The following is a 27,203-nucleotide window of genomic DNA, read 5'->3' on the forward strand; positions in this document are numbered from 1 at the left end:
TTACAGATCAAGTTATAGGCAATTTAAATTGAGATACTTTTTTTATTGCCTGGGTATGAATGGGGCTTGGCAGTATGACCTAAAATGTGCTGTATATAGTAATGATATATATCATGGCATATACATTTTTGTGATTTAATATACGATGCACAACTCTGGTAAACTAATTACTGTTTCTCACTTGAAGTTAAATGTATTATCAATTACCTGTTAATATATTTTACAGTGGTTAAGGGGGCAGAGTTTCATACATGGTGGAAGTTAAGAGCCTATTATACTGTAGAGCTGACACCAAGTGTGTGTGTGTGTGTGTGTGTGTGTGTGTGTGTGTGTGTGTGTGTGTGTGTGTGTGTTCGTGTTATTTGCTTCATTTTCCCATGACAGCTGCAGTACAACTTTGTGATTATATGACGTATGTGTTATGTTTTTTATACTGCGAATCCAGCGTTCTCTTCCTTGTCTTAAAGGCATCCTTCCAACAGTTTAGATGGACACTTTTTGATTTTCTTTTCATATCAACAATTACTAGTGAGTGGCAATGATGTATACTTTGTGGTTTTCTTTTTTTCTTTAGACTTGAATCTCATGGGATTTGTGGCTAAATGTGGCTGCTGCTGCTGCTGCTGCTGCTGCTGCTTCTTCAGGGTTTCTTCAAGAGTTATAGACAAAAAAAAATGCCTCCTTACTTCAACTTCATCCTTTACTTTTTCTCTGCAGCAGTGTGTATGTATTGTATCAAAGCCTGATTAAAACTCCATTAGTCATGCAGAAAACAAAGACAGTGTAATCAAAATGGAAATTAGTGTAATGGTGCTGTGGAAACAGATAATGCTAACAGACTGGCTTCTGCTGAAAAAAGATATTTTGGCATTTTTGGTCTCCTTTTGTCTGCCTTTAATAAAGAGACCTATTGAATCTAGGTCCAAAATGATGAAGATACTCTACATGCTGTAGATGGTGTTATGGGTTTGATATTCAGGAGTGGGGGGTCTGATTAAAATGTTCAACTTACAGGATAAAGGCTGCAAATGAAAGAAATTAAATTTCACTGGCTTTGCCCCACAATTAGCATTCTTGTTGGCTGTTCATTTTTTTCTCTCTGTCATCAGACAAAAAGTAAACAGACGTTAGGGGAGAACATTTTCCAAGAAACCAATTTAATCATTGCAATTGCTTGGGGGTCATGTTACAGAAATATGCCGCCTCTCTGATCAGGCTGTGTGAAGGAACTTGTCCTACAGCAAACAATCAGTCAGTCCTGTTAACAAGCCACAGAGTCAGACTCCACACACTCATCATTTTAAGCCCATCCATCACTTATACAGGCTGCCAGGGCTGGAGCATTGCTGCCAATACATGACAAGATAACAATGAGACAACAGCCAGCCTCCACAGCTTCTTCTATCACCTCTATTAAGAAACAAAAAAAAAAAAGAAATGAAATAACCTCACTTACAGGGGCGATAAGTTAGACATCAGGTTTATTGTCATGCCAGGTTGTACAGGCCAGGGGCTTGAGTGCTGATTGGGTCAACATAGCCACAGTGTTACAAACAGCCACTTAAGTCAAATCTAGTTAGAGTAGACTTTGTGATTTATGACTACAGTAGGGAAACTGAGCCAAAAGCCTGCACGGTACCCCATGGATTGATCCATGAAGAAAGGCCTGTGACCCAGAAAATAGGACATTCTCTCATGTTTGAGGAAGGCTAGAGGGCCAGGACTTCCAGTCTGGGGCCCAGGAGGAATGACTGGAGGGGGGCAGGCTCTGCCTTTGTATCTTTTGGTAAGCAGTCAGTTATCTGCACATGTGCCCCCATTAATTAGCCAAGAGGCGAGCTAGGTCTCGGTGCAATGTTGAGGCTAAAAAGGGGTAACGAGGCAACATTGAGGTCCTGACTTTCACTTGATACCCAAAGGGCAGCTGGGTACACCACCTGTTAATGAGCTCTGAAGTGGTCTCTAATTGGACCTCTGACTGTGGACCACCCAGGGAATCAGACAGAGGAAGAGTCCACATGAGAACATAAGGGGTACATACAGTACACAATACACAATAGATAAAACACTTTGAGAAAAACTGTATCCTAATGGTAATATAAAGTCTGAAGTTTTGATGAGGTTGCTATAAATTATTTAGTAATTATCAAAACTCAAGCTCCACCTACAGTACTAGCTTATACTGGAGCTTTCAACCACAACCTGATTAAGACTCATGAAAACCATCTCCATGACAACAGTGTAAGCTCCGTCAGCTGACATCAGATACAGTTGAAAGCTCTGGAAAAACCTGCTCTCGATTATTCATGAAACTATTATCAATGTAATATCTAAATAATTACTAGTTTTTTAGACTACACCTGTATGCCCAATCAATCAAATGTTAGCTTGAGAATTGGAAAACATCATGCACCTTTCGTAATACACTACACTAGAGTACACTAATTGTCTGATAGATTATAATGGATGGCAGAGGCTGTCATGCAAGGTGCCAACCTGCTCATCAAGAGCGATGTAGCGCTTTTTATCTAAAGCGTTTTACAATGTTTCTAATAATAATAATACTCATACATTCACATACAGACTCACAATAATTTGGGATTGATTATCTTGCCCACGGACATTTCAACATGCAGAGGAGCCAGAGATCAAACTACCGACCTTCTGATTAGTGGACGACCCACTCTACCTCCTGAGCCACCGCCAATATAGTATACTATGGTACATCACAGTTCACTACTTGTATATTACACTAAGAGTAAGTTTGATGTCTTCTAATGTTTAAATTTAGTTTAATCATTGGACATCACAGACAGTATACCCCTTTTGTGTTAGTCACAGTATATGTCATTTTCGCAAGAGCAATTTTAAAAAGCTCCTTTTTTCTAACAAATTTGTACATTGATACTTGTTCCAGACTATGGTTGCCGTCAGTGACAATTTATTTTTTGTCAGAAGCAGCTGTTTCACTGCTGTTTAATTGGTCTGTTTTGAACAGTTTGAAAGCACTACACACACTGTATATCCTTCTGGTGTCATGCTGTAAGTGTCAGACAGTGCATCAGACTCTGCTTGATGTCTGTGTTTCTTCACGTCAACCATGTTTTCATCTCATGCATAATGTGTCATCGCACTTCATTCATGTGCATGAGTCTGAGTAACTTACTGTATGTAGTTATTTTTGTGTGACTCAGTGGCTCTGCTCTGCTGTAGTGTTGTCACTCAGATGCTGCTGTTTGGATAAACAGACAGGCAGAGAAGTGCCAGATAATAGGTTTGGCCCAGCATGAAGCCCTTTAACTGTCACATTAATTGCAACACTACAGGAGCAGCATGGGGGACATGATCACTGCATTTTGAATGTCTTTTTTGTGCTTACTGTTATTAATGTGTCCAGTGCTGTTATAAAGTGTGATTTTCGGGTCATCACTGTGCTCAAAAAGGCTGCCTAGATTTTTGCTGTCAATCCTCTAATGGTGGGAGGAGTAGATGAAATGACGGGTCATCCTCCTGTTCACACTTGGGTGATCTAAAGTACTCTCCAATAAATGATTCCATCTGCCCGTCTGCTATTTATCAGAAGTGATGCCAGATCTCATTCAGGAAACAGATACTTCCGATAGACTGCCACTCAGCTAGCTAAAGGGGTTGGATGCTCTATGATTAAGATTCCTCTTACCTCCCCACCCCAGCCACCCTGCCCAAATTAACCTCCTGTCACTGGCCCACAAAGAGAATGGGCATGACTGAGTCTGATTTATTTCACACAGAGCCACCATAAGGGCACAGTTGGCCTCCCGTCTCCCCCATAAGCCATATATACCTCTGGCCTCTCTATTTCTCGCCTCCCCCCACTGTCCCGCCCTCACACCGCCTGTCACACACACTCAACCTGTCACTCGGAAGAGGACAGAGACACAAAGACGGGTCCGAATCAAAAGGAGCTGATTAGCAATTAATGGTGCATCATTGTATTTGCATCAGGGTTGTGTGCACAGTGTGTGTGTGCATGCAGAGTGGCGCTGTCAATCATGCTGAGTGCGCCCTGGCCCTCCCTCCCTCTGTCCTGCCCATGTGCTCCCATTGGGGTGCAGCCACTTATGGCTATTGATACGGTAGAGATGGCTCTGTTTGACACTCACACATTTACACTCAAGCCCAACACAGGACAACAGGACAACCTCCTGCTGAGTCCAGAGAAAAACTGAAGACTGCATCAATGCATCCTTCTGATGGATCTATACCCAACCACTGATTGATGAAAAAATTATGATTTAGCTTCCTCCAGACACACGGATTGGATTACAACTATTGTGATAGTGGAAGTTTGGTTGTTTACTGAGATGTGGGTGTTTGGGTTCTGCAGCCAGAGACAGAGTTTACAAGGATGGAGCTCAACACTTCTTTGCATCGCTCTCTGCCTGTGTCAGGGATGCACAGGGCTGGAGATTTGGACCGTGGGTGGGGAAAGTGGGCAGAATGTGTCTGGGTTCTCAGTCCCTGTGGTATTATTGTTGACAGAGACGGGAGTCGCTCAGGACGGGGCCAGCGAAGGGGCAACACCAGCTCCCACCACTGAACATGAGGATGACAACTCTTTGGGCTACACAGGTACTGCTGCTGCTTTCCCACGATGCTTCATGTGTCATTTGTTGCACACAGACATAACCAGCAGGAAATCTGGAGTCGAACCTAACTGAAGTACTGACTTTGGATTATTTTGTACATCAGCTCAAACTTCTCATATTGAAACAGGATATGGTTACACTTTTGTTACCCTCCATAAAGAGCTTCTTATTTATATCAGTGATATATACCTATTCTTGCACATATAATCACAGAGCATGTGTTGTCTATCACATCAGATATACAAACGTGTTATGTATAAGCTCTTTATTGAGAATAGTAATCAAAGGGATTACAAAATGCACCTGGGAGAGCTTATTGTTTACATTTTTCAAACAGAAATTCCCCCATAGTTGAAAAGTCTTTGGAATGAATAAATAAGCTTCAATGCTGAGTTTCCACATGTGTTTCCATTGCAGATATATATTCAAACATGATCTTCGTGTTGTGACTGCTGCTAAGAGTTTCTCAGTTTTGAGTGCTGAAAGAGGAGACTTGTGGGAAAATGAGGCACACAGCACCACTTCCAAGTGTGTCAGTTGATGTAGCTGGTATCTCCCCAGACCACAGAGCTCTGTAGGGAAATGAAGAGTCGGAAATGGGGTTCTCACCTAAGGGACTGACCTACACACACACACACAAATACACACACACACACACACACACACACACATACACAGGCACACATGCAAAGGAATCAAGTCTGGAGAAAATTACTGATGACGCATATGTTTTGGTTGGAGTTTTTTGGGCTCTTCCCCCCAGAGTGAGGGGAAAAAGTGTTCTCAGTGTGTTGTCCCCACGTGGAAATTTACCTCCCCAGGTGATTTACTGGACCTCACACAGCTTCAGGAAATCTTGTGCAGAAAAAGGAAGTCCAAATTAGCTGCCAAAACCGTTATGAGGTTCATCACAGTGTGCGGTAGCTTGGCAGCTCTCGATTTTATTTAGCTTGAAATTCAGACATTAACAGACAATACCACACAGTTATCATCAGCGCAACGCTGCGCCTTTTATCAATAATGCCAAGACATTTCAAAAGTTTGAGCCAAAACAACTATCAGAACAGGAATCTATAAATTTAAACTCTGAGTCAGCATATCTTGAAAGTTCCCAGTTTTCAACAGTTTTAGCATGCTTTGAATGGGGGTATAAAAAGGAAAATCATGTCATATCTGCCTCACTGCATTTGGGATTGATCTTTAGAATGATAAATCTGTCCAGTGGACAGTGCCAGGAGTTCATCTTTAATCTGGCCATTTAATCCCATCTGTGCATGAAAATGAAGGAAATCAATCTGGCCCAGCCAGTGAATTGGAAATGAGACTAATGTGCCCTAATACCTCAGTCTGCCGCTGATAGAACAAAGTGGGCGGCTGCCAAAGACTCCATTTTCAAAGAGCATTACTCGCTGGATGGAACTTGAAGATAATCTTGACAGCTGCCAATTTTAGCTCAGGTGAAAATAGAGTGCACCTTCGAGCTTTACAGTGAAGAATCATTTAGGTGCCTGACTGTGTTTAATTGTGACTCTTTGCCTTGTGATCTCAGTGACCTTCATGGGGGGGAAGAGGTTCATTGATTTCTGAGTAAGTTTCACTGTTTATCTGATCACATGCTCACACATGACATTGAGTAAGGAGGGTGGTAAGTCCTTGTCATCCTTCCCTCTGTGACCTGTTGTAGTATTTACTTAAATCTGGAATAAAAGACAAGGATGTGCCACTTTTGAGAGGAATATGTTGCAGCACAAACTGTAACTTGACCTTTTTTAGTTCATATAAAACTAAAAACAGCTGGCATAGCACTGGGCAATGACATGGTAATGTCTTGTATGTTAGTCACCTGGGACTAATACAGCCTACTGTGAATTTTATAAGGAACCACATGCTGACCTGAAGTTCACAATACATTAAGAGTGTTTTTTATTGGTCCCCCAAGACACTGACTCTCAGCCAGCTCTAAATTGTTTCCCGATATCAAAGAGCTTTGCACAGAACTTCACATTCATAATAAATGAAACTGACCTGTGTGAATGCAGTGGATTAGAGAGGCATGCTAAAATTCTTGCACTTACACTTTGCTTAGCCGCTGCTTGGCAGGCAGACACACACAGAGGAGACAGGTCTTTGGTTCTTCTGCCTCAACATGAAAGGCTGAGCGTGACTTCAGAGAGCACATCAGCACTCATATCCTCCCTCCCTGCTGACAGCTACCATTGCGTTTGTCACAGATCACAAAGGACGGCAACTTCAGAGAGCTGCTCTATTTGTCAGGTTATGGAAATAAAGATAGGAAGAAAGTGAGGGTATTGAAGGTTTCCACATTGTCATCACCGATTGGCTACAGAATAAAAGGGTCCAGACTGCCTTAATATTGTATTTTATCTTCTCTCAAAGCAAAGGCCGATGAATGTCTAGAACAAACCATTCTCTGTGCTGATGGATGTACAGGCAGGTGATGTGAGAACAGTTTAGAGCTGAGGAGGCAGAGAGCTTAATAGTGGTGAACAATCACAGAGATTGGAGAGATAGCATAGAAAATATCAACACACAGTTGAATGCAGGCTTTTATTCTTCCATTTCTATGGTGAAAATGTAAAAGGTGCACAGCCAATGATAAAGATGTCATCTGTGGGCTTGCTAGCTGATGTTATTAACCGAAGTTGATCCTGTTCACACACACAGAAATATTGTGTTTGTCATATAGCTGTGATATACCTATAGCTGTGTAATATCATGCACATTTCCTGGCCTATATATTTTTTCTGGGGCTGTATTAGCATATCTTTGCATGATTCACATTTCAAAAAACATTCTATTTATCTTAAACTGTACCTTTATGCAGCCCCTCAGTTCAGCCATTGTGGGCATGACATTGTGGGCGTATGTGATGTGCTGTTGTGTGTAGCTTTGTATTTTGTATTTTGTATAATGTGTCCTGTGTGTTTTTTGCTTTGTGCTGTTTGTTATTGTGCTGTTATATGTCTTAATTGTAAGGGACTGCAGATGAAAATGAGCTTGAAGCTAAATCTGGTACAGTGCATCGTTATGTTAAAAACTGTACACTGTCCTGATAAATAAATACAATACATTACAGCCTCTGTCTGAAACAAGTTTTAGCTCCAGTCTTTTTAAGGCCCCTCTCCTAATAAGACCACTCTTTTCTGATTGGTTAGCTTCTGGAAGCTGCATCACAGTCAACTTCTGGCGGTTTGGGAGACTATGTCAACAAACTATGAAACAGACTATAGTGGTAGCCATTTGTTGACATGTGCAATGATCTGACGTCAGCTTGTCGGCAAAACTGTTGCAAACGAAACGTTTAGAGCAGGTTGAAGCTTGGGCTTTTGACTTTCAGGGAGTATTTATACATACGTTCGCCTCAAGTTTTGGAACTTTGGCCATGTTTAGCAAAGGTATCCAACATTATAACAGTATATAAATAACAGAAAATCACAAAAACCATAATGTGGCCCCTTTAAACATAAAATTTCCCCTCCTTCCAAAGTATGCAACATTTCATCATATGCTGCCATTTATCTCACAGAGCATAAACAATCCACAGTCTGGCTTGACCTTTGGCTGCTACAGTGAGAACTCACACTCTCACTGAACTATGAACTCTAAGTGTTGTGTGACACGTTTCTGTCAGCTGACACTATGTCACATGACACATTTTCACTGTACAAATTAGCCTTAAGCCTTATTTATACTTGAAGTGGTGAGAGTATGGAAAATTTTAAACAGGTGAAAATGGGAAGGGAAAGTTCCCCAAAACATCCAGTAGAATTGTGAAAATGCTTTTGTGGTTCATCTACAGATAGAATTGAATAGTTATCAGACATTACAATAGTAATGTGCCAAGTTTCTGTTTGCCAATTTTGCAACATTGCATTGGAAATATGCAATATTACAAGTATTAACTACCATGATGTTGGAGGCCAAAAGAAGCAAGAAGTCTTTTCTGGCAGGAAATGACAAAGTGAGCAAAAAAAAAATTTTTTTTCACTCATTTTGCCATTTTTGTTTTTCATATTTATCTTTTAAATCTTTTAGTTTTCTGTGGAACTGCTTGTTGCTATCCACAAACCCCCAATCAACTGAAATCTACATACTTGATTGTTTATTTCCCTCTAATTTTCTTCAAATATTGACCTTGACCCGTAACTTAAAATGAAATTTGTCTCAGCATCTGACTAAGTTTAACCATAATCTCACTGCCATTATTTTCAAAAGGAATGAAACTTCGTAAATGCTTTGCACAGTTACTTGTTACACATCAAACAGCACTTAAAACCACACCACACCAGAATCAAAAATCAGCTGATGCTATCTCTTTAGAGCTGGACATGTTACCACCAAATGAAGGGTAAATCTGACCATATTTAACACTGAAATGAGAGATAATGCCCATATTTAACTCTAGTATGAACAGACCATGATGTGGCGTTAGAACAGAGGCTTACTTGTCTTTGTATTTCTGGGCCTCAGTGGGTGGAGACAGTGTGCCTTTTTTCTCCTTATTGATGTGGAGGTGGAGTGGTCTGTGTCTGGATACATGGTACTGACAGCTTTACCATGAGGGAGATGGAGAGCTCTATTCTCTATTCGTCCTCTGCACTCATTACTGGGCTGTTGTGCTGGCCTTGAGTCTCCACCCTGAAAACCAATTTCCTTGACAGTGTCACCCCCACATATATTACACAAGAGTCACCACAGCATCCAGGGTGTCATGTCTCCATGACACTCACTTATGTTCATCAGTCTCAGTGCCCTGGTAATCATCATACAGGAAACAAGCAGAGAGAGCATTACATGTTCAGCTAACTGCACTCTCCCGTATTATCCCCAGTGCAGCAGCAGTGCTCATTTCTTTCCAGTGCAACAAAAGAGAAATATCCCTGGACACGCCTGGAGGAGCGATTCACTTGAGATATAATTAGTTATAACCATGCACTAATGTCCTACACACAGCTTCCCCACAGTCTCCGTGCTGCTGAGGCCAGTAAGGGTTTTTTTTTTTGTTCCCCATGCAATTTCTTTTCATCTCCCTGATCCGCACAGCTTAGCTTAGCACCGTCCCAGAAAATAGGTCTATTAGCCATTCTTCTCAGGATAGCAAGTGGAGTAATGTGGTCAAGAGGCACTGCAGTGGGGGGTAAGATTTGAGATGGGAGTTAGCACGAGTGCACAGAGGTCGAAAGCACAAAGACTATGAGGTGAGAATTAAATTAGAATATTCAGATTCACGTTTCTAGTGTCCTCATGATAATTGGGAAGAAGATTGGATAGGGTTTTGCTAAGTGCTAATAATCAGCTGCTCCTGCCCCGTCAAACACACTTTAATTCTCAGTGAAAGGGTAATAAGTGTTTTCTTAGGATGTAAATGGGTCACATGTTCTTCACCATCTCAAGGAGGAGAGGGAGGGATGCTTTGTTTCTTCTGACTATACAAGAGCTAGTGGTTCACACAGCATTTGTAACATTGATTTTGAATTATAATTTCTACATACTTGGCCAAGTAATCTGTAACCTCTTATATGTTACATTGCAATTCAGATAAATCCAAGCTGGAGGAAAATAAGAGAGGCAAATGTGTCGCATACTATACGACACCTGAGTCTATGGCCGTATGCACCATTCAGGTCCCCAAGGTCATGACCTTGGTATTTTGTCCGATGTGTATATTAATAAAGGTCGTGAAATAACTGCTTAAAATGACTTAGCTTTGGTGCAGCAAAGATTTTAAACAGCACCAAAATCACTTGCTTGTGTGTATGTGTGTGCACATGCAGGGCAAGTGGATGACGTGTGTTGACAGGCAATCGCTAAATAGAAGCATACTTTGGGTAACCAGACAATTTTTTACTTAATTTTACTAGTGGACTGTTGATTGTCACTAATCCACAGACATCCTTTGACAAATAGCTTCTGTGTGGTCGCATTACAGACAGTGGCCATCCATTATGTTTTATGCCAGCTAGTTTCATCTGAGTGAAATGCTCTTCTTTCAGTTCAGCACTTGACCCTGTGTTAATTTTCTTCACTGAAATAGAAAAGAAAATTAAAAAATTAAGACGATGATGTGGGAGAAAAAGGTGAATGGGAGAAAGAGAAAGAGAGAAAATGATGGAGATGACAGAGGAAGAGCAGTAGGTACTGAACACTGTACTGCACACAATATAATTTCAAGCAAAATAATGAAATAAAGGACAAGTATCTAGTGTAGATCATTCATTTAACACTTAAAGCTAAATTATTTCACAAAGATTTTGGCAGAATTGTTACATTTATTTGTTGCATTCCAGCAATTATCAAAAAATTAAGTGTTCTGTGAAAAAATGCAGTTTGTGTGAGTGCCCTGGGCTCTGTATTAGACAAGTCAAAAAATCTCACCCCAGTCTTAGATAAACCAACCAATCAGGGCTAGCTATGTAGCTACCAATCAAGTCAGCTCTCTACAAGCCAAGGTCCTCCCCATTGGCATATGCCCATGTGTGTCTGGAGCATGGTTTGCTGGGAGAGGCTTATGAGAAGGCATTGACTTTATTGCAGCTTTAAACTGATTCTCATGTATTACTCCTTGACAGATAATTTATGTTATTGTCCACTGGTATGGTTATAAGATATTGTTATCCAATTTTTGCTCTCAAAACATCTTAAAATGCAAATGTTTAGATCAGGAAAATCAACATTTTTTCAGGGAGCCATACCCCTAAATTCCCCAGGCAAGCTCATTTTTTGGATCCCCTTATTTCTAAAATCCTGTGTACAGCGATGTCTGAGTCAGGTACCTGTAGTATGTTGCTGGTAACATATTTCAGGAATAAATCTGTACAGACACATATGGTTACCTTACTACTACAAAAATAGATATGCTCTGATTTTAAGTGCTTTGTTTTACCCCTCATGAAGTGCACACGAGTGGATGACATTTGAAACATATAAGGGTAGAGTTACTCCAAAAAATCCATCTGGTGATGGTTTTAAAATACTTAATTATAGCCGTTCTGCAACATACGGCTCTAGGAGTAACATACTCAAACTCACTAATACAACATAAGGGTACAGTTGCTGTAGCTCACAGCTGTAGCCGCACAGCTGCTGGATATGCTGGAGAAGTTCACATAAGGCATGTTACATAAAATCCAAACCGCTGTTGCATTTCAGCCACAACTTTGTCAGCCAACAAATTGGCCATTTCAAATGTTCAAATCACTAGAAGCGTGAGGTATTCTTAATTAGAAGAGGTCAAATTTGATCCATTTTTAATTGCATTTCACTTATTTTTAAAAAGTGTTGATACAGTTGTGATAATTTGTTATTGCATCATTATTTTACAGTATATTTGAACACATATCTATGTATATGATCTACTATTTTATAACCAACTTGTTCACTTGAAACAAACATATTAACAGCTTTCTTAAATGAGCCACCCACCGCCACCCATTTCTTGCAATACACAGCACATAAAGTAGTTTATATGTTTTTTTTCCAGAGTTGCCTTTGCCTTCAGATCAATTAGCCATCTTTACGAGCAAACACACAAGGCATACTTCTGCACCTCACTGACAGCTCTGTGTACTCCTCCCATCTTAACAGAAATTACTCTTTATAGCTGTCAACTATGACTGACAGTTTGATGATCTGAAAAATCATTGCTGCTTTTATTAGTGGTGGTATGATTAACACATAGCCAAGTTGCACATGAAACTCAGCCAGAGCCAATATTAGGCCTCAGAGTGAGCTGTAGGGGGCTGTGGAGACTCAGCAGTGTGAATGTATCTCAGCAGGGCTCAGCGTCTATGTGTGTGAGAGAGGAGAATATTATGAGATGGGGGGGTGGTGGTGGGGGGTTGTGGGAGTGCTGTAAATCTGAGCAGCACCTGCTCCCTGGACTCTGGCGCGTGGTGTGAGGTCAGCAGCGCCAGATATCCCATCGATCATATTTATTACATTCATCACAGCGCCAGTTTGTTTTGGCAGCTGATTGCACCGGGGAAAGAGAAAGAAAGAATAGGCTTTTTATTTGAGAGACGGGGAATGCTTTTAGCATGAGCAGTGTCTTTGCATTTTTCTCAGCTCAGGGTCTACAGAGACAGATCAGTCACTGATGTTGGCTCTCAGGCCCCATCAAAACCACAACTACTACAGAATGATATTCTAAGTAGAGTTCTGGAAAGTTTCTGGAAGAAATAACTTTGAGGAAAAAAAAATGTTAATGTTCCATCAGTTCTCAGCTCTGCGGCAACAAGGGCTTGCAGTTGAGGTTTGTCTAGACTATTGAAAGAACAATTTGTGTTTTTACTTCTTTGATTGATTTCGCTTCAATGATATGAAAAAAGGTAGAAAACCAACTGATTTGAATTAAGAATGTTTCTCCAGCCCACAAAAACTGCAAAATTTGTTGTTTTTTTTTTCTGGGCACTGGCTGTCTATTTTTTCAATAATGTGCGGTACTCTCAAAATACAAAATGTGTTTTTAATGAAAAGGGAAATGACTGGATGTGGCTCCAGCAATTTGTGAATATTTGATTATCTAAAAGTGTGCTCCTTTTTCTGTAGTACAAGAACTGAACATTTTTACCAGTTTGCCACGTCAGAGTCAACTGTATAGTTTCACACTGATGACAATGTCCTGAATATGTAACTGGGCCTCTTTAATTGAACCCTAATTGAGTTGTTTCAGCTGTCTGTGCTGTCACATCTGTATAGTGACACAATATTTTCTGACTGACTGAAAGAGACCTTTTTCAAAGGCTGATCCTTAATTGCTAACGCTCACATCATAATGTCGTTGCATGTGTGACACTATTTTTTTTTAAACTCTGTGATCACAAATAATGAAGAGATTTGACCTGTTTTCACTTAAATTAGGGTCAGATTGTTACTCTGATTGAGCTCAGCTCTTGTTCGTGATCTTGTCTTGAATCTCTCTGCTACGTAATTGGCTGAGGTCTGTCAGTGATAAGAACAAAAGAATCTCTTGGCTCGGTTACCCTGAGCCCCACTGTCAGTCATTAAAGCTCTCCTGTCTCTAAACCAATTTAAGCCAATTAAGCATGAAACACAATGCTGCTTCTTTCTTCCATTATGCATTTCTATGAGAGAAGGAGTGAGGCGTGGGTCATCCAAAGAGCTATGTTTGATGAAAAGGAGAGCAATCCAAGTACAATCAGAGATACTTAAAGGACCAGTGTGTGGAATTTAGTGGCATCTAGCGGTAAGGTTGCAGATTTCAACCAACTAAACTCCCACCCCCCACCCCCCCAAGCATGTAAGAGAAAAATGCAAAAGGCACTCTCTAGAGCCAGTGTTTGGTTTGTCCATTCTGGGCTACTATAGAAACATGGCGTTGCAACATGGCGGCCTCCGTGGGGGAGGATCTGTTCCCTATGTAGATATATCATTCTAAGGTAACAAAAACACAATGATTCTTCTTTTCAGGTGATTAAACACTAAGTAAAACATACTTATGAATATTATATTCCATTTCTGCCAAGTCCATTCCGTGAGATGCCACTAAATTCTACACACTGCACCTTTAAATATTGTCTAATTGGGTTCACAACTTGTCTTCCTCTTCTGCTAGCGCAGTCATGCATGGAAATGCACAGTTTAGATACTGTAATGATGAAGTGCTGCATGGTATTCTTAATATTGAATACTTTGTTGACACTAACATAATAAACTACATACCTCTCCATATGGAACATAATCACAAGGGAGGAGACTTTGAACAGAAGCAACTAATAAATATTTTTCCAACAACAGAAGTGCAGAACATTCATGCTAACTTCCTGAACGTCTGTTGCTGTAAATATTCCAACGTCTGACTGTATTTTGATGTTGCTGCCAGGATGTTATGTGATAGCTGGGTTATTTTAATCAGCCTCCACAGGCCATGTCAAGGCTGACGCTAAACAGATGCTAATGTGAGGCCCATTAAAAGACACAGGGAAAGAGGGATTCAGTGTGCGCAGGCAAGCGGAAAAGCAACAGCCTGTTTATCGCCTCATCCTGCTTTGTGCTCCAAACCTCGTCGCGGCATCCTGTGAAGCTCCCCCTCTTTCTTTCTCCTCAGTGTCTGCCCCCCACGCCCACCCCCCTTGCCTCACATTTCTAGCATCAGCGTCATGCATGGGGGCATTCCCTGAACAGAAACAGATTTGTTTAGTTCGCTGTCATTTTCTTTCACTGGACCCCTGTCTTTTTTTATCACGTCTGAAAGCTGAACAGAGAGGCTATAGTGAGAAGAAGAATGTTCTCACTCTTCTGTTTATGTTTTGTTACACTCTGCTTTGCATCGCACTTGCTTTGTATCGCTTGTTCCTTTCTCTATTCTCAAACTGGCAAACTCTCAACATAATGGTGACAAATAACATTTTTAGTCTTGTCCAGTTTTTAAAAGACTTTTTGGCTTGTTTCTGGTGTTCATCTGAGTGGGTTAACTATATTTATTCTGGGATGGAGCCTAGAGTGATACATTCTTGTTCTCTCATGTCGAGCTAAGGGACCAGAGTATTGTCCACAGTGGACTGGCAGGGTGAAATGGCTTGACAATTGCAGAGGTTTCTGTCCAGAAATATGACAAGGCTGCACTTTATGCTTCACTTTTAGTCTCTGCTGAAATGTGTCATGTTCTAAAAATGGTTGATTTTGGACTGACTGGCCAGCTGTGTTTTGAATTAAGCTCACAGTCTTTTGGTCTTTGGCTATATATAAGATAAATGCCCACATTTTGTGTGCAGTAAACTTTAACCTTAACTCATTGACAGTCACAAGAAAGTTGTTTGGCTGGTCTGCAATTAGAAACGTTACAGAGTCACTTCAAGTCAAACATAGCAGATTTCTAATCTTTGCAGGGACTTGTGCAATAGTGGCATGGTTTGTGCTCCAGGTGCTTCGCCACTCCCTCATAGAGCAGAGATGATTTGTTGCCCCTTTTAGCAGCGACACAGTAATATGATCTAACTTCCACAGGACTTCAGGTCATCTCTCCTCTTCTCCCTACTCTGACTTCTTGTCTACTCCCCTTTCTGTCATTGTCCTGTCCAATGTTAACAGTCTGTCATGACTGAGTGTCATGACTACACATATCAATCATGCAAGTTACTTCCCTCAGGAAGTTGTAAAAATGAGAGATTTCCTTATGTTGAAAGAGACTGGATACATGTTGGCTTATTTGATGAAGTGCAATTCCATATGTTTACCATTTTCTGTCTTTGGTCTTCCATTGAGGTTGGTAAGAAAAAGAGGACAGAGCTTTAAAACGATCAAAATTGATGCCATCAGCCAGCCAGTATTTTATCCATTCTTCTAACCTCGTTTCCAAGCACATTCAAGTTTGTTTATGGGCATAAAACATCCCTGAGAGTCTTGCCCTTTCTTGTTAGAGGACATTGCTCTTCTGACTGTTAACTCAGTCAGCCCAGATACTGTCTCTGATTTGTGATGGGCTACTTGTGTAGCTGTAAAATGGATCATAGCCCAAAAAACTGAAACAGGACAAAGATACCCTGCAGCTGTTTACTGATTGTCTTGGAAATTGCTGAAAGAGCTCAATCAAATGCAGTCTATTTACCTCGTGTTATTCGTGTTTATCTTTTCAAAACACCCTGGAGACGTGTCGCCCATTGCCAACTCACAAAGACTACAAATTTGAACTGCTGTCTTATAAAAAGAAATGTAACACAATGAATAAATAAAAAGATGGCTCGTCAAGGACAGGACGCAAATGATAAAAGGCTTTAGTGAATGTGAGGCGGTGAAGTATAACCATTCGACTGAAGTGTCTGTGAAGGGAGCTCAAACATACTGTTCCTGTGACTGCCACATTCTGTCCAAGGTGACTCCATCTGCAACTTTGACAAGTTTCTGTTTACTTCTATTAAAACTTAAGCTTTTGGAGTGTCAAATCCAAAAAAGCATCACTTTTTCTTCAGATGGAAAAGTATTCTTAATTTTCTGTCTACTGAGAAAGAGTGTTGTGTTTGCTGCTCAACAGGGAGTATCTTTTTGAAGGGTAAAGGTTTTGTTTTATGCCATCTTGTTTAGTGCACTGGTAGGATGGGAATGAAAGCCATTAAATCGTCTTAGTCAGTGGAAAGGGAATGTGGGCTCCTTTGCCTTACCCTGCCTGTGTGTCACCCCATCACCTCTTTGCTGAGGGGCCTAGGTTTTTGTGAGGAGTCCAACGAATCTGAAAAGGGACTCAGCATGTAGTCTACAGGATCCCCCGTCTTGCTGCATGCATAGAAACATCATAAGAAAAGATGGAACGTCCACAAACTCCTTTTGAATATTAAAAGGAGAATTATCAGAGATGAAAAAAAGGCCGGGAAGATGAGAGACAGGCTCTTCATTGAGAGATGGGATGGTGAGATGGAGAGGGGAGTGAACTTCACCATGCACATTGAATATAGAGTTGCCCTCATTAAGATCCCATCGTACTCAGGGGGGAAACATTGTCACTGGATTTAGGAGACCAGCCAAGCCGGCAGGGGTTTATGTATTTGGCAGATCTTAAGCGTACCAGCATGAGGGTCTCTTGGTGGGAAGTGCAGCAATGTTTGCAGGTTGTTGCTGCTTTTGAGTCTTCAAGAAGATCTTTGGATTAGATTATTTTTGAATTTTTATTATTTGTCACTTTTTTAAGGAATGCTAGTGATGTAATTAGGGCGCTAATGAATTATGCTATTTGCTTGACACTTGTTTGCAGAGACGGACCCGTCTGCAGCCAAGACTTCTGAACTACCAAGAGAAGGTTTTATGATAGCTACTGTAGATCAAGTACACCAAGACTGCTCTGGCTCTGTGTTGTCCATCACCATGCAGATTGTGTCTTTGCTGGTTGTTCTGTTTGCCATGCTGGTGATGCTGGGAGTTCCTAAAGACCATAAGGGTCCACACAGGGCCCATCATCTTGCTGGGTTACAGAAGTCTCACTGGTGCAAACGGATGCCTAATAACTTTGGACTTCACCAAAACCAACAGACTCCGAGGCATTCCCACAACAAACCAGCCAAATGTAACCAAGTCTTTCACAGTAAGTGCAATAAGTGCTATGTTACATAACTGCCATCCAAAAAAGTAATGACTCATCAATCTTTGACATCAGAAGTTGGTTTGGTTTTCTTTAGTGGTTGTTAAAGCATTAAAGCCTTGGCGTCCTTTATAGTCAATGATGGTGACGTTTTTATCCTTTTGTACATTGTATATTCTTGGAAGTTGTTTGGTGCAAAAAAAAAGGTTTGGCTGTGGTGTTAAAAGCTCTCAGCTGTCTCTACTGCCGTCACAGCCCTGACAGTCATTTTTCTCACTCGCTCTGGTCTGATCAAGGTTACAAGGTTTTCAAGAAGGGGGAAGAGCGAGGACATAGCCTCCCTGTTCACAGAGCTCAGTTGTTATAATTTGCGCACAGGGTGGATTTTTTTTTTGATGGGAAGCATGTGAACCTGAGTACAAAAGGGTGTGAGGCAACATTTAATTATGAGATTGTTATTATAGAGGTGGGTCCATGGCTAATGAGTCCAATAGTAATCTACAAGCATACTGCTTTTTATGATGAGATGAGGTTAAAAACGTACCATTACCATAACACCAGTAAAATAACAATTTACTTATATCAATCTCATATCTTCTACATTTTATATGTTTCCTTTCCTGTCACTCTATTATTTGCAGTTAATGTGAGAAAATAACAGATGAGAACCATGTTAGGGTCCCTGACAAGTGTCTGTTATGTGTGACACAGCTTTATTTCAACATTTTATTCGTTGCTGTGCTACATCAAACATTTCAAATGCTCACATCCTCTTATAGCAATCAGCCTTCCCAGACACCCTCCTATCCTGGTGGGTCTAAGTGAGGACTTTGCTGATAATTGCTTTCATGTTACAGTTCCCTCCTGTTGGCAAGAGGAAATTTTACTATTCAATTGGATGTATTCAGCTGTACAGCCACTTTACAGGTCCAGGGCTGTAAAAGCTTTGCGGGAAAACAAGGCACATGAGGACTGAGTGGGAATGGAGTGTGTAAAACTGTAATATAATGCACACATGGATGAATGAGAAATAAAAACATGTTCAGAGTCAAATATGTCAGTCAGCAGTATTCATCATGAAGCAGACTCCAGCAGGGGTCACAAACTGGTGAACACAGACATGCAAGGGCCACTGAAGGGGATCCATGGGATAGTGATTAAATTAAAAAAATAAATTACAGATTAAAATAGATACAAGTAGATTTTTCAAATTGGAGCATACAAAAAGGCGCCATATCTACCATGACTTTTGATAAAAAGCATCTTTTTTAAATTATTCATATGATCACTGATGTTCCTCTTTTTTATGAGAATACATTCCTTGTTCCTTGTGTGTAATGGTTATTTTTACAGCATAATGTGCTACATGAGGTGCTGTCATGGTCATGTCGAAGAAGATATGCTTAAGAGGGATATTTATACTCTGTTTATTTCACTATGATGTGGATGCACATTGACTTGAAACATTAGTCTTTACACCTAATAAAAAGTAATTAAAGAAAGCCATATGCTCAAGTTTCAAAAAATGGATGCAGTTTCAAATTGGCTTGCCCTTCTCTGAGACATGTCCTTCACAAGATATATTGCTTTATGATTAATGCACCTTCATTCAGCACAGATTAGTTAAGTTCAGCTATTTAATTTAATGTATTTTAGTGTTATGAGAGACTGCATATGATTCTCTGTCCTCTACTGTTGTTTCTCTGCCTGCAGTATTGAATTTCTGAGACGAGGTCATCATCGAATGTGGGTGTGTGTTCTGAGAAGTATGTATTTGAAACATGAAACACTTTGAAACCCTTGGGCTTGATGAGTAATGTGTCACAAGTCACCCTATATGCCTAGCAGGCTTGCCATATTTTCCTGGTAAAAACAGGCCTTTGTTAGAACAGTTCAGGCAACGTTCACTGGAGGGCGCTGTTTGGTAACAAATGTTCAGGAGAGTCGCCAGAAAAGCTCTGAGCAGTGCTGAGTTGAGGATATGTGAAAGTCTTTCTGCAGTTCTTTTTTTAGTCATTTATATTTTTCCCTACATTTTAGATTTTTTTTTAATGCAAGATAACTTGCACTGTTATAAATGATGTACGCCAGATCTGAATGAGGCACTCTAAAATATGGTTATGCCTCAGAGGGACAAATAAATAACAGACTACAGGCTAAACTGATCACACTATTGCAGAAGAGGGTTCATTGAGGTCTGAAGTAGAAAAAAGAAGAGATGAGAAACACATTTTTATGTGGGTGAGTTTATGTTAAATTGGAGGGAAAAGATAAATTGGGAACATTAATCACTAGATAAATTGTCAGACCAGATTTTAATTAACCATGTTAATTAAGCACATGCACTTATACATATAGGTTGTTTTCTTTGGATTATGTTAAAAAAATAACCCTGTATGGAGAATAATTTTAATTTAAAACCATAAAGAATTTACGTTACAATAGCCAATATTATAGCCACTAAAAGACTATGTAAGCTAGAGGCATACCGTTTTACCTCTAGAAAAGTTAAGTTTTAAATGAAGTAGGTGGCCCTTTACAATATAACATATTTGACAAGTTTTATGACAAAGAAGTTATGCTATAATAAGTTTTAGAGGGACAGAAACAGCATTTTACAGCAAAGTTCCTAATACTGAAATATTAATGGACTATTAAACCACAGGAGACAAAACAAAATCTTAAAGTATGTTAGAACCATTATATAATAACTATTGGGTTTCAAAAGCATACTGTTAAGTCCCTATAGGAATATCATTGGAATAGGCTGTTGCAGTTGTTTTCAGTCGGGAACCGCAGCAAGAATAAAAACAGCATGTCCGAATAGTTTAATATGGTTTCTCTTATTTTTGGACATAGTTTTAAAATAATACAGTGTCCTGCGGGTGCGCGCTGCTCAGTGGGATCCAGGCGGGAAGAGGTTAAATTTCTTCTCTGGGAAACATTGTCGGGTCTATGGAGGGGGTAGACAGGCGCATACCAATTGACGAGGCATTCCGCTTTCCTTGAATGAAATGCTGTGAATATGAGTCCGTATTTCCCCCCTCTTGTCTGAGGTTCGGGGTCCGCAACTTCCGCGAGGATCAATCGGAGTTGCAGCAGAGGAGAAACGGGGGAAAAAGTGGAAAAGTTGCACTGATCTTCTGTTTGGGTCTGGTGGATGAGGGAGGACAGGACTAACTCGCAAAGTTTCCGATCTCAAGTGACAGATTCAAAACTGGACTGAAATAATGTGACTGCAGGAACAGAGCCTTTTAGCGTGGACTACAGCGACAGCTCGCGTTTTTAAACTCACTTTTGACTTCACTTTCAGTTGCAGTGGATTTATTATTTTGTGTCTTTTGCACGGCACAAAGGAACTAAATGATTTGAATGAGATCGGCTGGCTGGCCATTGAGCGCACGGCAGCAACGGGATGAATTCAAAGAAAGGATAAAGCTCTGCTACTTCTTTGCTCAGATATTCTTGCATAGTTTTAACACATACTGTAATTCAGTTCTAATGAACTGATGAAACGGAGAATGTGTTGAGATTTCGGGCTGTTTGGAACTGTTTTTGTATTTTTTTTCACCATATTTTTAACCCTTCTTCTCATCCGCAAGAAGCCAAAGCAAGCTCTTGATGAACTGTTTTTTTGGACTGAAATGACATTTTGCTTTTTCTGATTAAAAAACCAAAACCTGGGTTTTCAGTTTTCAACTCTGGATTCTGAGATTTTGTTTTGCAGTTTGACATGAAGGAGTGGATGCCTAAACTGTTTTTTGATTAATTTGGATTATACAAGAAATTTTCTATTAAGAGAGACGTTGAATGATGTCTCCAACTTCTATTGGATTTGTATTTCTAGTAGGAATTCTCCATGTGTGCTCAGGTAAGTCAGTGATCCTTATTTGGAATCGATACAGACACTTTTATATAAATTGGATTTTGAAATACATATTTTAAAAGTCAAAGAAGATAAGAAATCCCATTTTAACCCTTTTAATTATTAGTGTCCATGCCTCATACTACAAATATTCAGTTAGATTACATGTACAAAAACAAGTAATTGCAAATCCAGCAAATATTTGGCTAATTATTGAAATATCTGCTTTCCCATTGAGATTTAGTGGAATGTTGGGACATACATTTCAAACCATAAGAAAACACTTTTGAACACTGGACTGCTGTGCAACAGAGAGTGTTTTAGGCCTTGGTCTGATGATTGTAAGAGGTTCATCTCTGGCATCTGTCTTCAATTTTTATGCTCTAAAATGGCAAAATTCTGATACACAATAGTGAAATTTTCTCTCTTGATGAGAAAGTCAACTCTCAGGGTAAAGAGGTTGTCTAACTTTCAAGAGCTGAGCACACATAAAGTCACGCATAAAGTGCTGAAGCCATGTGGGATCAGTGCAGAGAGCTGCTATCATCGGTCATACAGACAGTAGGATCCTCTATGGAGACCATGTTTCCATGTATGTCACGGTTCTGCCCACGGATGACTATTATTGTTGAGCTCAACATATTTTATGTTTTTAATGTCTGCAGCGTATCAAATGACATTGGTTCTGATCTTTATCTTGTCTTTTTTCAGTGACTGTTAGACATGTTTTAGTTCAGATTCGTACCACTTATACAAGCTTATGTGGGGCTTGCTTTCACTTGTCTTTGTCCTCTGATGCTGCCTGTATTGTTCCTTATTATCTTACACATTATTCCTCCTCACCCATCACATAGATGTCTTTATAGAGCTTCTGGACCATGATACCAGGAGTTTTCCAGGTCAGTTGCTTCTGAGTTATGAGGAAGAGAATGCCTGCCGCCCCATTATAAGACATTAGGAGAAGTGCATCCTGAATGGGAACAACTGGGGCATTTTTGACAAAGAAAAGTTGTACGAACAAAGAGCACAGTACTGGTCAAAAGAAGGTTTATTTATTTATTTAGTAAAAATACGAACCTTATTGTAGCAGAGAAACTGGTGACATCCACGGTCTTCATAACTGTTTATTGTTATTCCAACACACCTATATAATTATCTAAGTAAGAGTCACAGTGATTGTTTTCAAGTTTAAACCTGAACACCATTATGGCTTACCTGTCCAAATTCTTAGTCTGTTTCCAGGTGTCCCTTGAAGTAAAGTCCTTCAGCATTTGCATGAATCAAATTTCAATCATGCACATTTGCAAACTCCTTATCTTTGATCAGGTGGTGGTCGTTTTTCCCAGTTCCTTCAATAGGACATCATAAAAAAATCCTGCTAAAATATCAGGGTCAGTCTATCTAAAATTTTAATCTCTCTGGTGGTGGTTTGCATTTTTTTGAGTCCATGTCTGTCTGCAGAATTTCAGCATCCATATTCAAATGTTACTCAAGCTTCCTGATTGCTTCCTGAATTGGGTCTTTGTTTTCTGTCGAGGGGCAGAGATGTGGTGACAGGATAGCCTGTGATACTGCAGTCATTTGGGGAAACAGTGTAGCCACCTAAATGGGAAGTAGGGTCAGAGGTGAGCGTTGAGAACTAGATGGTGGCTCCATGTGCTCCACCCTTGGCCGGATCTTGGGCCAGGGCTGAGTCAGTAATGGTCCTGTCCTGTGAGAAAGACCGTCAGACACTGGGGTGTCCAATTACGCCTAGCTGTTGGGATGTCTGGGGATGTTTTCTGGGGAGAGGCGTGAGAATCGGGCCTGCTAATAGAGATGGACTGGACAGCAGATACTCAAAGGATTGGCCCTGGATTAGACACTGGTGTCAGGAAAATTGGATTACATGCCACTTGCCAGAAAAAAAGATTTCATATTTGCTGCTAATTGGAGGGTTAACAACTTCATTCTTGTGTAGGGAAGGTATTAAATCTCTTAAGTAAACTCCTAATGGTGTTTAGTAACATCTCTGTGGATCATATCTAGATTATTTTCACATGGCTGGTCTGGTTGTAAGACAGTATTTTTATACCACTTATATGTGTGAGATAGAGGGAGAGAGATGAGATGACCTTTGCCTCTGTCAAACTTGTGGTGACTTGCTTATTGCTGCTTTGCTCTGTCTGAAGGTTGTAAATTGATGCCTCCATCTATCATGTTTTGCCCTGTTATCAGATGATCTGTACTCCCGCTATACACTAAATGGTTGTTATCTCTCCTTCAAGTGCTCGTCAGACCTTATACACACCTCACAGGTACCGTTCAGATGAGGGCAAGAGGTGGCTATACTTCTCACACTGAGTATACTCTGTACTTCTTTGAGGAGATAAGGGTTGTTAGAGCGATATTAATGAACAGGTTAAATTTCTATACATGTTGCTTTAAACTTTTAGGGTGATTATATCCAAGTATAGAAGTGTGTTTGTGTGAGTATGTTAAGTGTCACTAGTGCTGATAAAAAAATATGGGCAGTGGAAGTGGTGCCTTGGTAATCAGCCCCCAGCCCCAGCAACACCTAGCCGTCGAGGTCTTGACAAATTGACTCGTAAGTGCTGATAAATTGCGGAGCCCTTCCACCTCCTACATCATGACAGTATGACAGGACACAGCAGGCTCCACAGCCAATTAATGACCAGAGACCACAGGTGAGACCCATCTCTGTCTCCTGTCTTCTTACTATTACCTTTCGCAAGGCCTGAAAACACGCTCATTAAAGCCAGCTTTTCTCCCACACCATCTCTCACAGCTATACCACTTTTTTCTCAGTGTTGCAAAATAGTGTGCTGTCATTTCAAATAGCCACCATACCATACTATTTTTCAAGGTTTAACTTCCTGGGCTGATTATTGTGTGAGCACAGTAGGTTTCTCAATGGAAGAAAGTCTGCTATGTCGCCTCTTTCCCTGAGTTGACAAGTGTCACACCTCTGTGAGGTGACTGTCCATAAAGCTATATCTCTATAACTTCCACTAATACACATTAATCTGATCCTAATCCAAATCAAGCAGGGTTTTACACCCTAAAATCCGGGATTAGGTAGACTTTGGCTTAGTGAAACCACATGGAGGAATGCGGCAGGGCAGTCCGTGTCCTCTTCCCGCTCATGAGAACCGTGGGTAAGTCATTAATGACTGACTAGATAAACATTTCAAAGCAGTTTGTTTGAGGGCAGATAAATTAGCCGGTGACTCTTAATGATCTCTTTTCACCCAACTGCTCTTCCTTTAATGACCCAAAAGAGCTGTTTAATTGGATTAATTAACAAATCCATCTGACGTCAATAGTTTGTAATTTGCCGTGACTGCAGCCTGACTGATACGCATGTCTGCAAGTAGAATCGGAGGATTTAGATCATTTTATAAAACTGAGGATACACCCCCATGCCCTTTTGTGTCAACCTCTTGGTATATCAAATTCCTTGGGAATTAACTGGTATGCCACACCAGGCTTCAGTTTAGACAACGAGAACTGTGGAGAGTATTGCTCATTGCTTGCTGATAACTTTGTTATGACTTACTTAGTAAGTATCACGTTGTCTGTCAAGTTGTATGTCAGTCTAAGCTCCAGAAACATATAGCCAGACAGAGTTAAGCTGTCTACACTAAGAATACTCTGGATCATAACTTCATATAAGCTTTTTAGTCTGGAGCAGGCTGATACTAGAAGGCAGCAGGCGTGTCCAGAATATTAGACTCATGGGTCAGTCAGTGTAGTTAATGTATCTCGTTCTGATAGTGGACGTGGAGGACAAACATTCCCTATTGCCACTTGGTGTGGAAGTGATAAATGGCGTGTCCTTATAGGATGAAAGGTGTTTTCTGGTTTCTGTCTCGGTTCACAAATGACACACTTGAAATTCCCACGGCTTTGCTTCCTGTAATGAAAAATGCAAAAAGCTTATATTGCAGACACAGTAATGCACGAGCAAATTACATAATGCTAATCCACATTTGATTCTACATTGCATATGCATGTTTACTTGATCTAGCTTCATCACGGATTAGTTTCCCCATGACTCCACTAATAAAAATGTGAGCGAGAAGGAAAGACGGGAGAGGAGGTGGGCAGTGTGTTTGTGTATGTGTGGGGTGGTGAAAGGGGGCTTACGGAATCTCTTCATCCTCTTACCCATCCCCCCATGTTTTGTTTTGGCCCAATTTTTTAAGACTTGCCTTTTTTGTGGCTGGTCAGCACAGATCCTTTCTTAAATAAAGCAGGCCGACACGCAGAAAAAGCCTGTGGGGACGGGGAGGCCGCATTGTGTCGCCTTAACAGGGCGATTGTAAGGCATGGAGGAGGGGAAGGCAATGGTTCGCCAGGGACTGAGGGTGTGTGAGGAGTGTAGGGGGGCGGGGGGGGGGGGTGCGGCTACACAAAGGCTACCCCAGGGTGTGGAAGGGGGTGGGGGGGGGGGGGGGGGGAACGGAGGACGAAGGGGAGGACGGAGCAGTCAAACATACCATGATACACCAGCTCTGGGAATACTCTTGATCTGGCTCTCTATGCTAACATTGCATATTCCTACTGGTCCCCCATGGCAGAGAATGTGCTGATTAGGGTGATGGTAGTGGAAAACTGTGAGTCAAGGACGCTGGTGTTGTTTTTTCTTTTAAAGGTGGACATCTGGGGAGAGGTGAGGTTGATTTTTAGAAGTGCTGAGTAAATAGACGATGCTAGTACAAAGCTTCACTGTGGCGCTGCGGGTTTGGTTTGGTGTTTTACGGCCAACATCCCTCATGTATCTAAATTCTGCATGCCCAGGAACTCCCAGAAGGCTTGCCCTGGGCCTGGCGTTTGCTGTGGTGGAGAAGCTATGCTACTGTGGGGTGCTCTGCCTTGTGCATTTTAAAAAAGCTCAGACCTCCCTCCCTTTCATTTTCCCCACTGGGGAGACTGAGAGATGGCATTGAGGACAGCCTTTCCTCAGTATCCTTCTTTTCTTTCTCACTCCCCGAGCTCAGGCCTCCTCCCAGCCTCAGTGACCATTCTATTACCCTCTCATTGCAAGGCCTGGATACACTTTTGAAATGCTAAACCTCTCTTTGGTTATAACTGACAGGGGAAAATACCATTAAAGAGGCTGAGAGGAATAGATTAAATTAGCAGTTAAAAGAGAGACTGCTAATTAGTTGATTAATGTCTTTGGTTCCTCCCCCTCTATAGCTACGGTGGTAGTTAAGATTCCCTCTGCTCTCCTTCTTTGGTTTGATATTCTAAACACTATTTTCCTGTTTATTTCAGTTTTGGAAACATTTTTTAACACATTGCAACTGATGCATCAGGATACCCATGTTCAAAAACGCCACTCTAATCCACAGCTACATCAGCAACTTTATGTTCGAGTTCCTGGGGGCTAATTCTGTCACACAAAAGACAGTGATAAAAGGAGGAGGGGTGTGCTCTATTTAAGAGGAAGCACTGGAAAACATAATTAATGATAAGGTGACCTTGAAATTCACGATTATAGCACTGCTTTTGGAGCCACTCCCACCATTCAGCTGTAACCATGGTGAGGAGGCTTCAAATAACTGGGTGAATTTCCAACATGTAAATACACAGTCGCTCTGAGTTGGGAGATTAACTCTAATCCAGATCTATTATGAGGCTTACCTACTTTCAG

The 27,203-nt window shown here is 40.8% G+C and overlaps 1 protein-coding gene across 4 annotated transcripts in view; it reads left to right on the forward strand.

The window, feature by feature from the left end:
* Positions 1 to 27,203, forward strand: part of robo1 (roundabout, axon guidance receptor, homolog 1 (Drosophila)) — a 201,411-nt gene that overhangs the window by 52,118 nt on the left and 122,090 nt on the right. For 3 of the 4 annotated variants that reach the window (XM_042415453.1, XM_042415454.1, XM_042415455.1), the window contains exon 1: positions 20,629 to 21,547. In XM_042415453.1, the coding sequence (XP_042271387.1) occupies positions 21,487 to 21,547 (61 nt within the window). In that variant the 5' untranslated portion in view covers positions 20,629 to 21,486. Of the gene's footprint in view, positions 1 to 4,521; positions 4,612 to 20,628; positions 21,548 to 27,203 lie in introns of those variants that run through there. The other variant, XM_042415452.1, reaches the window with a different exon arrangement.

This window comes from Thunnus maccoyii, chromosome 6 (assembly GCF_910596095.1).
Source record: "Thunnus maccoyii chromosome 6, fThuMac1.1, whole genome shotgun sequence".
NCBI lineage: Eukaryota > Metazoa > Chordata > Actinopteri > Scombriformes > Scombridae > Thunnus > Thunnus maccoyii.